The sequence below is a fragment of the Xenopus laevis genome, chromosome 1S, assembly GCF_017654675.1.
Source record: "Xenopus laevis strain J_2021 chromosome 1S, Xenopus_laevis_v10.1, whole genome shotgun sequence".
NCBI classification, from domain to species: domain Eukaryota; kingdom Metazoa; phylum Chordata; class Amphibia; order Anura; family Pipidae; genus Xenopus; species Xenopus laevis.
This window is the reverse complement of record NC_054372.1, coordinates 16711852-16730113: the sequence shown is the minus strand read 5'-3', so window position 1 is coordinate 16730113 and position 18262 is coordinate 16711852. Positions and strand designations below refer to the sequence as shown.

Below are 18262 nucleotides of genomic sequence, written 5' to 3'. Positions count from 1 at the left end.
TATAGTGCAGGGCTCACTCAGTTTTATCTTCCAGGCATATGCTGCTGTTGTATTCTGTACTGAGTCTATATCACTACATGGAGCAGGCAAGCAGCTGCATATTTATTAAGATATAGTAATAAAGCCTCTTTTATGTTGGTAAGATTCTAAATATATATTACTGATCTACCATCAGACCAAAGGACATGCACAGGGCCTCCGCTTACCATGATGAAAACTAAAATTGGTTCAACACAAATAGCAAGATACTTGAGTGTATTAAAGCAAATGTGAAAACAAGGGAGAGATCGAGCTGGCTGAGTGCAGAATGTGAACTATGAAAATAGAGAGGAATGGGACAAATAAACAATCGGATATGAAGTGTGAAATAGAGAGCAATTGAGTGCTGAGAAGGATAAATGAGAATGTATGGGAAGCAAGTGATGCAAGAAATGATAGGCAATGATAATGAAGTTGTGGGGGAGAACAGACAAAATCAAAAGGAAATAGTAAGACATGGAGAATTATAGGGAAAGATAAAGAGAGTAATAACATAAATTTCCTCTCTCTGTCTCATGCTTGAATTCTCTTTCTGTAGATTAATATTCAACTTTGCTTTGTCTGAAAATAGGCAAAACTTTGTAGGTAGAAAGAGCCATTGTGGCTGCCCCAGTCTGCCTGGATTAATCTATTGACACAGGGGAACCCACAATGGCCTGTGTCAATAGGTGCAGGGTACTTGCCCCAAAATAAATCCTAACTTCTAGTAGACTGATCAAAACTGTTTGCTGTTTGGTTGTTACAGGTAACTGCACTGGTGCAATATTGAACCTCTTTTAAGTAAAATAGTATAGTATAAGTAAATAAGACTTAGAATATAATAGGCAGTACAATGTGAAAAGTGCAAAGTTCGGAAGAAATTTCCATGTTTTTCAGCCACACTGCCGTGTTTGTTGCTAGAAAGCTTCCATAATTCTGAGTGTGTGCGAGTATATGAGTGTATATACATGTATAAGTGTATATATATGAGTGTATATTGTGTCCACCTTCCGTCTTAAACTATTGCTGAGATTCTTTAGTATGGATACAAATTAGCACACCCGTGGCCACAGTTATACTGGAATTCTGGGGAAAAGTGGTGCATCATGGACAAAAAATACTGTACATGGCGCTATAACATGGGTTCAAAAATTGCACTGCATTGGTAAATTATCTATTATAGCATATTTTGCCAACCTGGACAATGACTTGTAAGCCATTCTGTGGTCCAGCAATCATCACTAGTCTGACAATCTAGGTGTCACCATTGTCTGATAACAAAGATCCTAGTGCCCTATCAACTATGCTACTATATTAGTACCTTTATCTTTGCAAAAATCATACGATACACCATGTGGTGCTATCTTGTCCCTGCTGATACATCAAATGAGCCTGTGCTTTTTTTTTCTTCTCTATAGGTGTCCAAGAAATGGGGCCACTTGTGAACATTCATGTTAATCTTTCATACAATTGAATCCCTGATCATTTATTTAATTGCTTCAGATCTTCTCCCAGCTTGACATAAGTACATTTTCACATCATTTACTAGTGTTTCTGGAATGATCAATTATTAAAATGCTTTTGCAATATACATCGCTATTTCCTAACAGTAGAAAGAGCTGGAAACGACATTACACATGCATTATAGAACCACTCCATGCATATTCAATGAATTAAGCTTCTTAGGCATTAGGTTTTGGTCTTTGGATTAGGATTTAGAAGTATTTAAATATTTAGGTTGTAAGGTTAAAGGATCAGGACATGTTCAAAAGACATTGGTTCCTAAGTCGTACAACAAAGGGATGTGCGTGTGATAAATCCTTTTCACTGGTGAGAGTGATGTTCATATTGGTCATAATTTGAACTAATAATGTTGAGAGAACACAAAAAAAACTATTTGGAGCTTTCAACCAGGTTTTTAGGTTGTTAAGGGAAATATGAGATCTTCAAACACACAGGCAGGGACTGATGAAACCACATATAAGGTCAACACAAAGGCCACACACATCATTAGATGCAGTAGATCTTCTCTACAAAGAAAGAAAGAAAGAAATAGTGATGAAGTGGCAGGAATAGCTGCAATCTGCTCCTTGATCAATAGGTAGAAGAATACTTAGGATATACTGTATTTAGGATATGCCCCAATAATGAAGTCAGGTATATTGAATAGATTTTTTTTCATGCATTAGCCAGAGACTTGATGATGTGTGAGCGACATATTATATCTAGGAATAAGGACAGTGAAAGTATTCGTATCTCAAGATGACTTACCTGCAAGGATTTAATGCCATACTTTAATAACACCTGGTGGAGGATGTTGATCCTTCAGTTAGCTGAAACCGAAATGTATGTGATTACTTAAAGGGCATGTAATGTTTAAATAGAATGAGACTAGAAATGCTGTAATTTATATACTAAATATAAACATGAACTTGCTGCACCACAAGTCTAATCAAACAAATAATTTATGCTTTCAAAGTTGGCTACAGGGGGTCACCATCTTGTAACTTTGTTAAACATCTTTGCAAGACTAAGACTGTGCACATGCTCAGTGTGGTCTGGGCTGCTTAGGGATCGTCATAAACAAAGCTGCTTGAGTTCTGCATGGCTGGGAAGTAAGGCGGGGGCTCCCCCTGCTGTTCATAAGTATGATTGTTTCCCTGCTCAGCAGTTAGGGACCATCTGACAATTCCTATCCACAGCAGTAAATGAAGGGAGAATTTCACTGCATACAGTCAGGTTTCTTATAAAAATGGTACACATTTTTTAATTAAAATATATTGGAGATAGGTTTCTTTTTCATTAAAGAAAGTAAAAATGGGATTTCATTTTTTGCCTTTACATGCCCTTTAACCTTATAGGTGAGTGAAGCATATTTTAAGACTCAAAATGAAAAATATGATATGTGAAACTTTTCAAAAGGCATTGTGACTTGAGTACTAGAGATGCTGCTGAGCATTGTTTGAGTACTAGAGATCTTGAGTAGTGATGAGCGAATCTGTCCTGTTTCACATAGCCAAGAAATTTGCGAAATGGCGAAAATTTTGCGAAATGCATTAGGCGACTACATTTTACATACAACTGACAATTATATACACACGTGAATTTTTATGGCGATTTTTTGGTCTCAGCGACTTTTTGTACCAAAGTCAATGGGTGTTTTTTTTCTTATGGCAACTTTTTTTTTTTTCCCGACCACATTTTTGTCTTGGTGACTTTTTGGTCAAAAGCTTTTGCTGCAGTTTCACAAAAAAATACACAGATGGCGATTTGTGAAATTTGGCTGCCAATCCATGGCTGGCCCGCCTTACTTCCCAGCCATGCAGAACTCAAGCAGCTTTGTTTACGATGATCCCTAAGCAGCCCAGACCACACTGAGCATGTGCACAGTCTTAGTCTTGCAAAGATGTTTAACAAAGTTACACGATGGTGACCCCCTGTAGCCAACTTTGAAAGCATAAATTATTTAATAATAATAATTTATGTGCACTGGTGAGAGACTGTAACTTTCAACTTTATAAAGCCCAATTTATGACACTTTGCTTCAAAATCTATCATTTTATTTTAATCTATTTTGAATAAATTTTTTGAGCATGCAATATATATATATATATATATATATATATATATATATATATATATATATATATATATATATATATATATATATATATATATATATATATACAGTAGTCTCTTGCTGGAAAAGTAAACACAAGATTGTATATATAAAATAGAAAATGGCACAGTTAGGTGATGATATAGAAATTGCTTTTTATACATGTGATGTGCTACTGAATTATAACTGAATTATAATGTCATTTTGCCGCTATTTCACCAAGCCTAGAAATACCTGCTTTTTTATCTTTGCTATCAGGCAGGTTTATTTGCACAAGTAACTTTCCAATATATTCATGAATATTTTGATTTACAGTCTTTATAGTTTCATTGCAATCTGGCTTCCAGTCTGATTTTATGATGGAGAGAATTTAGTGTTGATAAGAAAAGAGCTAAGAGCAAAACATGACTATTATTTCTCTTTTTCAGGGATATTAAACCGGATAATATCTTACTGGATGAGCACGGTGAGTTGAGTTGGGTTTTTTTATATATATTTTAATGCACTGGTGGAGCCCCACTGCTGTAGCTTGTTTTGTCAATAGAACAAATGGAGCGTATCTAAATCTACACCACCCTGTGTCCATCCAATCTCCATTTCAAGTCAATGGGATACTGCAAGATATGTACTGCCAAATGAAGCCTCCTGTAGGCTGTTAGCCCACATAATGGCTACCAATAGCCAATATTTGGCATTCACAGGTACTTTTTTTCATGCTTGTGTTGCTCTACAATTTTTTACATTCAGATTTGGCTCATGGGTAAAAAAAAAGGTTATGGAGCAGAAATGCTGAAGCATAAAAAGCTTTGGTATTGACCTGTTACTGCTGATGTTGACAATGTACCCATCAAAACTGTCTCTTTTTTGCAGGGCTGCTTTCCAATTGGACATTAGTTTTTTGCCAAACGCATCATGGGAGGGTGTAAGAAGAAGATGGGGGTCTTGAAGCACTGAGGGCTCCATTTAGCATTAATCCATCTTTGACTATACTGTAATAGTGATGGGCAAATTTATTCGCCAGGTGTGAATTTGTGGCGAATTTGCCAGTTTCGCCGCTGACGAATAAATTTGCGAATTTTCTGTGAAAACTCGCTGGCGAAAATTTTCGAAACAGGACAAATTCGCCCATATAGGTAGTATTTAATTTATTTAATTTATTTTTAATTTACACTACATTTTCTACTTGTTTTTGTCATATAATTAAATTCACACTTTTATGATTGCAAAGATTTTAGCCCTGAGAATAGAGGAGGTATGATGATATATAAATATATATACAGCCTACATATCTGCAGATAGAAATTGTGGACTATGCCAAAACTACAGTTAATTAGTGATGGGCGAATTTATTCGCCAGGCGCGAATTTGCGGCGAATTTGCGCGATTCGCGTCCAGCGAATATATTCGCGAAACGCCCGCGAAAATTCAGCGAAAAAATTCGCCGGCGTCAAAAAAATTTTTTTCCGAAAAACGGACGCCGGCGTCAAAAACGGGCGCCGGCGTCGGAAAAACGGGCGCCGGCGTCAAAAAACGGGCGCCGGCGTCAAAAACGAGACGCCGGCGTCGTTTCGCGAATTTTTCGGCGAAGCGAAACGGCGCAAATTCGCCCATCACTACAGTTAATTAAATGTATTGCCTTCCTGTGTGTGTCCAGATATTCCGTGCACTGGTCTATTTTCTAAGATTGAATCCCATTCAGAGCTGCAAGGTCACGGGCTCAACCTAAAATAATCAGAGAGGCTGCTTTTTCTCAGTGTTTGTGAACTTGCTGAGTTACAGCACCCGATTGCATTCTTCAGCCACAAATAAGCTCCAGAAGGTCACTTTCAAGGTACAAATTTGTTCTTGGAAGTTACTGCGACAAGGGCTTCCATACAAATGAATTAAAGTTATAACGCACTGATGTTTACTCTGTACTTAAAAAACATATTCAGTTGAATGCAAAAGTTTAGGCACCCCTGCCTAAATTACTTGTTACATGCTAATTTTAAAAGTAGTAAACTATTACTGCAGCCTGGTGTTTCTATCAGCAGAAACTGCACCGACCGGGGTTCTGCCAAGCACCACGGAGCAGTCCTTTTCCTGCTTCTTTTTCAGCTCGCGGATGCGCATGCGCAGTAGAGCGAAGAGCCGAACTTTAACGCAAAAGTCAGCTATTTTATTCTACTTTGCAAGCGTCTGCCACAGGAAATTTAAAATCAAAGAAGCGAATAAGACTATTACTCTGGGCCAGTGCAGTTTTCTGCTGATAGGAGCAATGGCCTGGGGTGTCCGGTAAGTAAATACAATCACTTGGGGTGCCTAACTTTTGGCACCAACAAGTATAAATGACTGTCCTTCTCCATTAAGGCACCTGTAGCCTTAGATTTTCCTGCAAAATTGGACTTAGTAAAAGGAAATACAGTGTTTTTGTATCTCCCTATAAAAAAAAAACACAGTCCCTCCTGTAGAAACTTCCTTTATCATTTTGGTTGTCCATGTCCATGTCCCAGGTGCAAGCAAAGTTCACTCTGGAGAGCCAATTCAATTCAATGTATTTTATTCAGTCACAGTCACTGTGACTGAATAAAATACATTGAATTGAATTGGCTCTCCAGAGTGAACTTTGCTTGCACCTTGGATGTTGTGTGGCTTGGACGGTGCCACTGACTCTGTTTGATGGAGCCCTGATACTATTGGAGTGAGGGACCACCCGACCATTATTTGTATTACATGTCCATGTCCCCTCTACTGCACAGCTAGAAAATTGTGATTCAAGCAAGATGTGTTCATAGGAAGAACACAAAAGGAAATGATCAGATCTTAATATTTTATCAAATACAAATAGGAAAATACATATGACAAATACATAGGAAATATAAAAAGCAATAAATGTGCCAACATTCTTTAGGGCAGCATGCCTCCCAATGAGAATATAACATCATATAACTGAATCTAAAGTCACAGCAGTACTTATCTATGTGCCCTGTTGATACCTACACGTAGTGCCTGTTATTCAGCACTAGGTTTATTTAGGTCAAGTTTTTATCAAAATAAATGTTTCTTTTACTGAAGCTATTTTCATTTCTTTTTTTTAGGACACGTTCACATAACAGACTTTAACATCGCCACAATTGTAAAGGGGTCAGAAAAAGCTTCGTCAATGGCTGGAACAAAGCCTTACATGGGTAGGTACAGAATATTGCTGCATTGCTCTCTGTACCTAGTGACAATATATTACACGGGGAGGTGCATTTTACTTGTGATTGTGATTCCGCCCATGCGATTTCTTGGCTCTTTTTCCTTTAAATATTTTGTATGTATCAATCATCAGTTGGCATATGATTAAGGGGGAGATTCACCAAGGGTCGAATATCGAGGGTTAATTAACCCTCGATATTCGACTGGGAATTAAAATCCTTCAACTTCAAATATCGAAGTCGAAGGATTTTAGCGCAAATGGTTAGATCGAACGATCGAAGGAATAATCCTTCGATCGAACGATTAAATCCTTCGAGACGAAGGATTTTAATCCAACGATCGAAGGATTATCCTTCGACCAAAAAAATTTAGGAAAGCCTATGGGGACCTTCCCCATAGGCTAACATTGACTTCGGTAGCTTTTAGATGGCGAACTATAGGGTCGAAGTTTTTTCTTAAAGAGACAGTACTTCGACTATCGAATAGTCGAACGATTTTTAGTTCGGATCCTTCGATTCGAAGTCGAAGTCGTAGTCGAAGGTCGAAGTAGTCCATTCGATGGTCGAAGTAGCCCAAAAAACACTTCGAAATTCAAAGTTTTTTTTATTTCGAATCCTTCACTCGAAGTTAGTGAATCGGCCCCTAAGTGTCCTGTGGGGACACCAAACGCGTCAGGCTTTTATTTTTTATACAAGATGTAAATTAAGCTTTTTGTACTACTTCATAACGATTTTGGGACTCCTGGACTTCACTTAATTTAGTTATTTTTTGGGGTGACGGAATGTGCCTATTTTTTAGGTTTTGCATTTTACTGTTACCTTGTTCATTTCACATACTGAATCTAGCTGAGCTAAAATCACTGTATATGCACAATATATGCAGATGAAACAGGCTGCCCTAGATATCACCTGTATGGGGGATACACATTGATAAAAATAGCTTCTGGAGGACAAACGATAAATGAATTGCAGCAATATTCACCAAAATACCCATGGCCTATATTTAGAGCACAACATGTAAAATAGACACACCTGCAGCTGATGTGAGTCTGATCCACAGGATTTGCCTATAAGGGTAGGACTACACATATATTTTTGGCGTGATCCAACATGCGGCGACAAAACGTCGGCGACAAATCACATGCGACGGAAATAAGGTAAGAGAGAAGTGTCGGATGAAGTTGCAGCGTTGATCTGACGCAACACGACTGTTGGATGCAGATGCAGCGTGCAGCGTCTGCATCCGACAGTCGCGTCAGATCAACGATGCAACTTAATCCGACAATGCATTCACTTACCTTATTTCCGTCTCATGCAATTTGTCACCGCCATTTTGTCGCAGCACGTCGGATTGCGCCGAAAACGTCTGTGTGGTCCTACCCTAATGGCTCTTACACACGGGCAGTTTTTCCTGCGGTCCCCTGCGTTGCGCTTTCTTCCATTCAGCCGCAGGGGAGCACAGGAGTAGACGCACTCAATTATTGTGAAGGGGGCTGTACTCACACAGACACATGTATGCGCCGAACGCAAGTGAAATGCAACATGCTGCGTCCCATCTGCGTTTGGAGAATATACGCGTCTATGTGAGTACAGCCCCCTTCACAATAATTGAGTGCATCTATTCCTGCGCTCCCCTGCGGCTGAATGAAAGAAAGTGCAAAGCAGGGGAGCGCAGGAAAAACCGCCCGTGTGTAAGAGCCCTAAAATCTTTGGCTGGCCATAAACAAGACATTGGTTTGTGAGATCATCAAATGAGCAGATCTTTCTCTAGATTGTGACCCAAATTAGGCTGTTTTAATTGTTTAGCCCCTCCAGGCAAAGGGTAAGATGACCTAATTCACCCTTGGACCTTCATAAACATTGTAGGAAACAAAGCTGATAAATGATAAACTGACTGGCTGGAAAGAGAACACGGTGGAGCTGTTTACTGCACTGACAAGAATACAACTGCCCTTGGCAGCATGGTGGGAGAGCAATGAAAAGCCTGGCTGAGGAAAAGAATATGCACGTAAACTTTATTATCTCTACTACGGCAAAAATATTCCCTGCAACAAAAACTGCCCATTAACTTTAATGCATTTGGACAAAAAAGTCGTAGAGACTAAAAAGTCACCAATAAAAAATCGCTTATTGACTTTAATGCATTTGGAGAGAGAATAAAAAAAGTTGCGCTCGTAAAAAAATGTTGAGCGTAAATACATTTTGCTACCTCAAGATAAAATTATAGATCAGTCCCGAAAAAACAAAACCTAGCGCAATATTCTTAACATTCAGTGCAGTCACTATTGTGTTACAACACAAATCTGTTTGTGTCTTGAACCATAGAAAGTCTATGCACAGATTTTTCTTGTGTGTTCTAAAGTGCTATAGTGATTTTTACAAAGTGCTCTCTCCAGAATAAAATTATAATTAAATAAAACAAAGTGCTCGTAGTGCTTTTTTACAAAAGATACGAGATATGGGGTACCAGCTTTTGTGCATTGGCAGGAACCCCCGTTTCTTGATTCTGTACAGACTTCTTCTACTATTTTTATGTTTTGGGTAGCCGAGGATGAGTAGAGTATAACAGTGCTTTATTAGCAGAGTCATGCAGGCATTACACAACAGTAATCTTTCACTTTCACTTCTAAGCTACCAGGAAGTACAGTATAAGTCTGAGCACAGTGACATCTACACGCCATTTGCATGAACACTGCATATTCCCCCTATAGTAGGAAAGCATTTGGACAACTATAATAAACAGCAACATTAAACAGTATACATTTTAAAGCAATAATATACATTATTCAAATCACATAGTCCTTGGTCCAAGCAGGTAGTTTTCTGATTCTCTCAGTACGCCTTATAGGTTCACTTTCTTCAGGCCTATTGCAGATGACATCAGGTGTAGAAAAATGCCCTTCATCAAATGGAGCTTCTCCAAAGTCATATCTTACAGGAGCAAGACGACTTGCATTCCATATGCATCCATCAGACAGTTCATATGTGTATGGTCCTCGTTGGCGTCTCACTCCAAGTGGTGTAGTAAATTTAGATTGTCCTTGTTTTAGTATTCCTGGTTTCTTAATTCTGACTAAAGATCCAGGCTGAAAGTGCACTTCTCTTGCACCACGTTTTCTGTCAGTATAAGCCTTGCATTTGGCTTGTTGACATTTCACAATGTCAGCAGTAGATGATTTTGTGTAAGTTTGATGTCTGCAACATGTAACTTAGTGCGCATCTGTCTGCCATGTAATAATTCAGCTGGAGATAATTGGGTTGTTGCATGGCACGTTGCTCTGTAGTTATGTAGGAACTCTGTTGTAAATACTTTCCAAGATTTTACCAGTAAGATTTGCTGTCTGTAGTGCTTCTTTCAGACTTCTGTTGAATCGCTCGATTTCTCCATTTCCTTGTGGGTAATACACTGAAGATTTCCTATGCACAATATTCCTCTCTCTCAGAAAGGATTCAAACTCATATGAGACAAACTGTGGTCCGTTGTCTGATATTAACTTTGGATTACCTTCTCTGCTGAAGGCTGTAGACAGAAATGTTATTACTGTAGCTGATGTTATATGAGAAACAAATGCAATTTCAGGTCATTTACTGTAATAGTCTATCAAGGTTATAGCAAATCTGCAGTCTATAGGGGCATCTGTAAAAGGACCGACAATATCAATAGCAAGTTTTTCCCGTGCTGAATCAGGGAATGGTACTGGTTTGACATCTGGTCTCAACTTAACTTTGTGTACAAAGTTCTTTGCACAACCCAGTGAAGTGTTGCTTTCTGGTGACATTTTAGACACAGGCTGTGTGGCAGCCACTGGTGCTGTAGTAATGAGACCATCAACTAATTGTTGGTTTAATGCAGCAAAGAGATCCCTTCCAAGTATATCAGTACCCTTATTCACAATGTAAAAGTCACATTTTGCAGTATTTGATTCAAATTGTCCAGTCACTGGCAAGCAACCAAGCACAGGGATTGGATCCTTTAAGTAACTGACCAGTTTCAGGGCAGGTGCAACAAGCGGATCTTTTGCAAAGTATTTCAAGAAAATATTCTTTGGTAGTATAGAAACAGCTGAACCTGTATCAAGCATCAGGTTAATGGAGTGTCCCTTGTCAGCAGAAGCAGTACTGACACTGACATTGCATATAAACTTGTCTGGAATAAATGTACCAGCTTTATCCAAACTTAATGCTGTAACATTTGTAGTAGTGACTTCATGAACATCTTTAGCAGAACTACGGCAGATCTTAGCAAAATGTCCTACTTTTGTGCATTTGCGGCACCGTTTAGCTTTTGCAGGACATTTAAGATAATTTGCAGTGTGTTGTGTTGAACCACAGCGAAAGCAGTATTTTCAATTTGTATTTGCTGCACGGTTTGCAGTGTAGGTGAATCCCTATCCTTAGCACTGTATTTTGCCTGTGACTGTGCATTATTAGGCCACAGTGCTGAATTCACAGTCTGTACATTCCCAGCAGTTCCCTGACTGAGAGTTTTAGCCTCTGCCACTGCTGTTTCAATTTGGCTAGCAACTGTAATCGCCTTTGCAAGGGTTAAATCCTGCTCTAGGAGCAGTCTCTCTCTAATGCGAGGTGAGTTTGATTTTTCCACTATTTGGTCTCTTATCATTTCATCTGTTAGATTCCCAAACTCACAGGTAACAACCAGCTCTCTCAAAGCTGCTACAAATTGTTCTGTGGATTCGCCATTACGTTGTCCACTTTGGTCGGAATTTATATCTTTCAGCAACCACATTAACTCTTGGCACAAAAAAGTTCTTGATAGCAGTAAGAGCAGTTTCATAAGTATCATCAGGTAATGGTAATGTATAGAATATACGCTGTCCCTCTGCTCCCAGGCAGTGAATAAGTAAAGCACGCTTTCGAGCAGCGGAAATCTCCCCTTGGTCAGCAGCAATAATGTAATTTACAAACATACGGATCCAAGCAGTTAAAGGTATGGTAGGCTCACCAGGGTTTGGAAGAAAAGGTGCAGGCTGCTGCAGAGGTAGAAAAGCCATCCTTGTCGCCATTTGTTATGTTTTGGGTAGCCGAAGATGAGTAGAGTATAACAGTACTTTATTAGCAGAATCATGCAGCCATTACACAATAGTAAGCATTCACTTTCACTTCTAAGCTACCAGGAAATATGCACAGTATAAGTATGAGCACAGTCATATCTACAGGCCATTTGCATGAACACCACACTATTCATATACATTTTGAGTTCATTTTCTTATATATATCTGCCAGCTCAGTTCCTCTCCAGACAGTAGGATTTATGGTCTCTGCCAGTGTCGGACTGGGATACCAGGGGCCCACCAGAAAACCTTAGGTTGAGGGCCAGCTTCCCAAAATTTATACCTCCTCTCCTCACTCAACCTCTTTATTCTCCTAGTAACTTTTCTCTACATACTATACTCTATTCTTCCATTATTAAACCTCTTTGTTCCTATAAAGAAATAGGAAATGACCATGAAATAGGCCAAATGGTTAGAAGGAAGAGGCCCACTGACACCTGGGCCCACCGGGAGTTTTCCTGGTATCCCTGTGGGCCAGTCCAACACTGGCCTCTGCCCTCACATGATCCAATTATGCTGAAGGATCAAATAAGATTACATTGTACAGGTTTCTGTTAGGGGGTAGTTAACAGTGCCTAAAGCCTGGTTTACATTATCATTACATGCTTAAAACAAACATTCTGCATGCATTACAATATTCATACTGCATTCTCCGTGGTCAGCTATTAAATTTAGCAAACACAGCATTTTACTGCAGCTGCCCATACACCACATTATGAGCTGTTTTTGCTGAGTTTAGATTTTTAAATACAGGGGGACATCGGCTTCATGCTCATGAGTAATAATTAGTTATTTTATGCATGAAGGGCAGGCAATGTTTCTTTTTTGGAATGTGAATGAAAGGTTTTGCTTTGTACATGTAGGTCCTTTTGTGCTTTTATTTCATATCTGCAGAAGTTATTGACAATGTTATGCTTGCACAGAGGAATCCCCATGCCATTAATTCTATTTCCTGGAATTCTTTATATACTCTCCAATCAATTAAGATCAGATTTCTAATAAATTGAACCAATATCTGTGTCTGTTCATCAGAATGTGTTATAACATTTACAGAGGCTAATAAATCCAGCTGCTAGCCTTTATGTAAAAGCTCCTTTAAATTTTCTCCTCTGTTGCCTGCCGATCCCTTAGGCTGATATAACAACAGGAGGGAAAGAGATGAGGGGGCTCACTTGTCGTCGCACAAAAAATGGATACAGCCATTCCATACATCCATGTCATTCATTAAAGGTACATGATGTTCCTTGCAATAACTTATAGTTGTGCTTGGTGCCAGTGCATCCGTCCTGCCTCCTTTTACAAAATGTGTACAGATTCGCCTATTGAATCCTTTATCTCCTGTCACTTTCAGACTGGCAGCTGGCATTTAATTCCAGGATTTCCACAGCAACTGCATCAATATATGCTGCAGACTTGCACCTAAAGACTGGGGGCAGCAGGGAAACTGACAAAATGTCTAGCCCCATGTCAGATTTCAAAATTCAATATAAAAAAAATCTGTTTGCGGTTTTGAGAAATGGATTTCAGTGCAGAATTCTGCTGGAGCAGCACTATTAACTGATGTGTTTTGGAAAAAACATGTTTTTCTATGACAGTATCCCTTTAAGGGTGGTGGCTCATGGTCCAAATCGGGGAGATTAGTCTCCCAGTAACAAATCTCCTCTTCTTCGCATGACTAATCTTCCTGAAATACCTTCCAGCCGGCTAGAATGTGAATCACCGGCAGGATGGCACTCGGATCACTTCGTTTTCCAAAGTTGCCTTACGAGGAAACTTCGGGGGACTTCGGAAAGCCAAAGCGATCCATCCCGCGTCGATTTATATTCTAGCCGGCAGAAGGTATTTCGGGGAGATTAGTCACCTGAAGAAGAGGAGATTTGTCACTGGGCGACTAATCTTCCCGGAATTGCAGCGTCTGCCACCAGCCTAAGACATCACCTTTACAATCATAAGTCTGTATCAGTGGTTGCCAGATTTTGGACAGGGCCCCTTTTGAATCTCAAACCTTTGGTCATATACCTTTGGTCAGAGGTGATTCGTTTTTCGAAGTCGCCCGAAGTGGCAACTTCGGGCGACTTCGCAAAATGAACCACAGCATGTGATAAGCGCAGGCTTTTTTTCATTTTAAACCGGCACAGAGTCAGGGAAGGCTTCCCGAAACGCCCAGTGTGGACTTACCCTTAGCAGTTTGTTGTTTCCCCAGTACGTGAGTTTCAGTATTTCTTTTGATGGTTCTCTCCTTTGCTCTATATTCATTTTTTTTGTTATTATATTTTAATAATTCCCATTCATAGAAGCTGATGGATCCTTGACGATATATCGATGTACACTGAGCATTTTGTGTATTTGCTTGTTGCTCTTGCTGGTTAGGTCAATAGCAATCCATCAATATACAAAGTAGCCTTATGTGTGCTCTCACTTTGTATTTCTTGGTCAGGTTTCTAACACCCCCCCCTACTCATTATTTGATTTAATCCATGGAATGTTTTCTGGTCTCATAAACCTATAAAAACCCGACCTGCACCCAACCCTAACCCCAAACCCCAAAACACTAGTGATGCGCAAATTTATTCACTTGGTGCGAATTTGACCCCGGTGACAATTATGACGCCTGCAACAATTCCGATGCCGTCGACAATTAATAGGTGGCCATTGATGCGCATCAGATTTGACGCCGTCGTCGGAATTGTCACCAACATTGAAACTGTCACCAGCATCAAAATAATTTTGAAGCTGGCGTCAAAATCCGCGTTTCGAAAATTTTTCACCTGTTTAGTGAATTTTATGGGAAATTCACAAATTTTTCGCTGAAGCGAAATGGGAGAAATTTGCCCATCATTGCAAAACACTGCTAAATTGACCAATTCTACAAAGATATATTGACATTTCTCATTAATAATAGCCTTATGGTGCCCTCTATGCTTATGGGCCTCCAGCAACCACAGGGTCTGCTTTCTCTGCAGTTCCACCCCTGTCTATACCTGTACATTATAAAGCTCAGAGCAGACAGCCTTCACTTTTTTTATTACAAAAGCAGAAGGAGTGGATCTTTGTTACTGGTTTTCCCACATTAAAAAAAATAAGGTACACAACTATTAGACTTCAGCTTGCTTTTCATGACCTACATAAAAGAACCTCTACCTGCAGCTCCTTGCCTTTATACAGGTATAGGATCCCTTATCTGGAAACCCGATATCCAGAAAGCTCCGAATTACGGAATGGCTGTCTCCCATAGACTCCATTTTATCCAAATAATCCAAATTTTTAAAAATTATTTCCTTTTTCTCTGTAATAATAAAACAGTAACTTGTACTTGATCCCAACTAAGATATAATTAATCCTTATTGGAAGCAGAACCAGCCTATTGGGTTTATTTAATGTTTACATGATTTTCTAATAAACTTAAGGCATGAAGACGCAAATTATGGAAAGATCCGTTATCCGGAAAACACCAGGTCCCAAGCATTCTGGATAACAGGTCCCATACCTGTATAGTACCTGTATAGTTATGGACCACCTTGTTGACTTTAAGGGGCGGATTCACAAAGGGTCGAATACCGAGGGTTAATTAACCCTCGATATTCGACTGGGAATTAAAATCCTTCGACTTCGAATATCGAAGTCGAAGGATTTTAGCGCAAATAGTGCGATTGAACGATCGAAAGATTATTCCTTCGATCGAACGATAAAATCCTTCGAATCAAACAATTCGAAGGATTTAAATCCAATGTTCGAAGGAATATCCTTCGATCAAAAAAACTTAGGAAAGCCTATGGGGACCTTCCCCATAGGCTAATATTGAGTTCGGTAGCTTTTAGATGGCGAACTATTGGGTCGAAGTTTATACTTAAAGAGACAATACTTCGACTATCGAATAGTCGAACGATTCCTTCGATTCGAAGTCGTAGTCAAAGGTCGTAGTAGCCCATTCGATGGCCGAAGTAGCCCAAAAAACACTTCGAAATTCGAAGTTTTTTTGCTTCGAATCCTTCACTCGAAGTTAGTGAATCAGCCCCCTAATATCTATATCATTTACATCTGGGAATGCATTATTCCTTATCTGTTCCTAAATGTTTTCTTTCTAAATCCGAGCCAAGAAGCAAGACTTGGCCTTTCTGATGTGCCGAGCGAGGAAAGCTGCTTCTGCCGAACTAGCAAAAATATTCCACATCTGTGCGGCCTATAAGTTATTTGCCTCTTAGCCAGATTCACAGAAAACATATGTCTTCTATTTTTAGATTTTCACTTAATTATTTTAAAAATGCTCAGTCAGGCACATAGAATGAAACATATACGACATGACTAAATCCAGCTCTCTTTCATCCATTTAAATAGATATGCAATATGAATGTTGATTTAGTACTTCATAAAGTCAGAGATTAGGGTTTGGTACACTAGACTTTTTGATTCTGCCTGTCCTTTACCATTGGCCCCAGCATGACTGCCCCTGCAGCAAAATGATAAGACTGGAGATACCTGCAGGGATTCCCATTTTTTATCTGCACAGTTTAACCATATGTGTGGACTTTTAAAAGCGGTCTGCTCAGGTCAGAGTGAATACAAAATTTGGTGATTTCATACAAAATTCTTTGTGCACACCCCAATTTGTTATGTGTGCTGGCCTCAAAATTTGTGAGCACACATTACTGCACAACTTAGAGGGAACATTAGCCCCAGGTACCCAAGTCCAATGTTTCAATGTTTAAGAGAACAAAACCCTAAAAATAAATATGGCTAAAAAAAGCCTGCACCAGGGTAAATTTTGAGTGAAAACACAAATTTTTGTAATAATTTTAACCTGAGCACACAGTTTTTAAAAACTGCGAGCACAAGTTTAGAATATGCACCCAGTGCATGAAGGACACTCTGGGGTCAACATAGTAAGTTAGGTTGAAAAAAGACGCATGTTATCAAGTTCAGCCTTTTAAGTCTATATATAACCTGCCTAACTGCCAGTTGAAAAAATCCTTCCTGACTCCAAAATGGCAATTGGACTAGTCCCTGGATCAGCTTGTACTATGAGCTATCTCCCATAACCCTGTATTCCCTCACTTGCTAAACACCATCCAACCCCTTCTTAAAGCTATCTAATGTATCAGCCTGTACCACTGATTCAGGGAGAGAATTCCACATCTTCACAGCTCTCACTGTAACAAACCCTTTCCCAATATTTAGGCGGAACCTCTTCTTCTAATCGGAATGGATGACCTTGTGTCAGCTGGAAAGACCTACTGGTAAATAAAGCATTAGAGAGATTATTATATGATCCCCTTATATATTTATACATAGTTATCATATCACCCCTTAAGCGCCTCTTCTCCAGCGTGAACATCCCCAATTTGGCCAGTCTTTCCTCATAGCTAAGTTTTTCCATACCTTTTACCAGCTTAGTTCAGTGCAGTGCTGATCTCTGCAAGGGATTGCATTTGAACTCAATCCTGGGGGACTGGAGCTCGGTGGAGGAGGCCAGCCTGTGCTTTCAGTCCCCCTGCATGCGTGCAATCCTGAGGGGGGCGCTGGGGCACAGACAATGCGTCCGGCCTCAGGACCCCACACACGTAGCCCTGCACACTTACTGTGCGCACTTAAATATTTTTTTTGCACACAAAGCCAAGAAGGAATCAGAGGGAACATTGGGGAAAGGTAAGAAACATGGTGGTGTGATACTTCACTTTTTTCCCAGACCAATGCATTTTATTTCCTAAAAGGAGTACAAACCTGGGAAATTTTTTTAGCAATGGAACCAGTAAGTTAGGTACCCTACAGCCTTCCCTTGCCCTTTAAGGTAGTCGTACTGACAATCCTGCCCAACTGTCTGGGCATATATGTTTTCCTGGACAACTCCATGTCATACTTACCGGGATAGCCCCGCCCCAATTTCAATCTGTACAGACTGCAGAATCCTTCTAGATACCTCACAGGGCAGGTAAGGTACTCCCACATTGGCAGCACTCCTTCTCCACAAGTCATTCTACGGACCTCTCATTGAGAGGTGTATTGGTTATGGTCTAGAATAAATACAGGTTCCTTAGTATTAAAGAGACGGGGAACTACACTAGGTGATGCCATGTACCGTTAGTGTCATACAGAGCGGGGTCATGTAGAATACAAGTGATGGTATTTTTCCTTTCCCCTACTAAATCCTCTTTTGCAGGTACCATGTTTTTGAGCCATTTCCAAGAGTGCTCTTGTGGAAGTTATGCGGTTGGAATAAACGTGCTGGTATGTAGTGGGAGTAAGACTATGTAGAAGTGTTACTCTGGGTTCCTAATCGCTTCTCTTTAATTAAAGATAGTTCTCTCTTTTTAAATGGAATTGTCATGCTGGTTTCACACTCGGTATCATTACTTTGGTGTGGGTTCTTCCTTTAAGGA

The 18262-nt window shown here is 39.7% G+C and overlaps 1 protein-coding gene across 1 annotated transcript in view; it reads left to right on the top strand.

Moving 5' to 3' along the window:
• LOC121399270 (serine/threonine-protein kinase 32B-like) overlaps nucleotides 1–18262 on the top strand; it is a 108285-nt gene that overhangs the window by 49280 nt on the left and 40743 nt on the right. The window contains exons 5-6 of the mRNA XM_041579402.1: nucleotides 4066–4103; nucleotides 6715–6804. Coding sequence (XP_041435336.1) covers nucleotides 4066–4103; nucleotides 6715–6804 — 128 coding nt within the window. The remainder of the gene's footprint in view (nucleotides 1–4065; nucleotides 4104–6714; nucleotides 6805–18262) is intronic.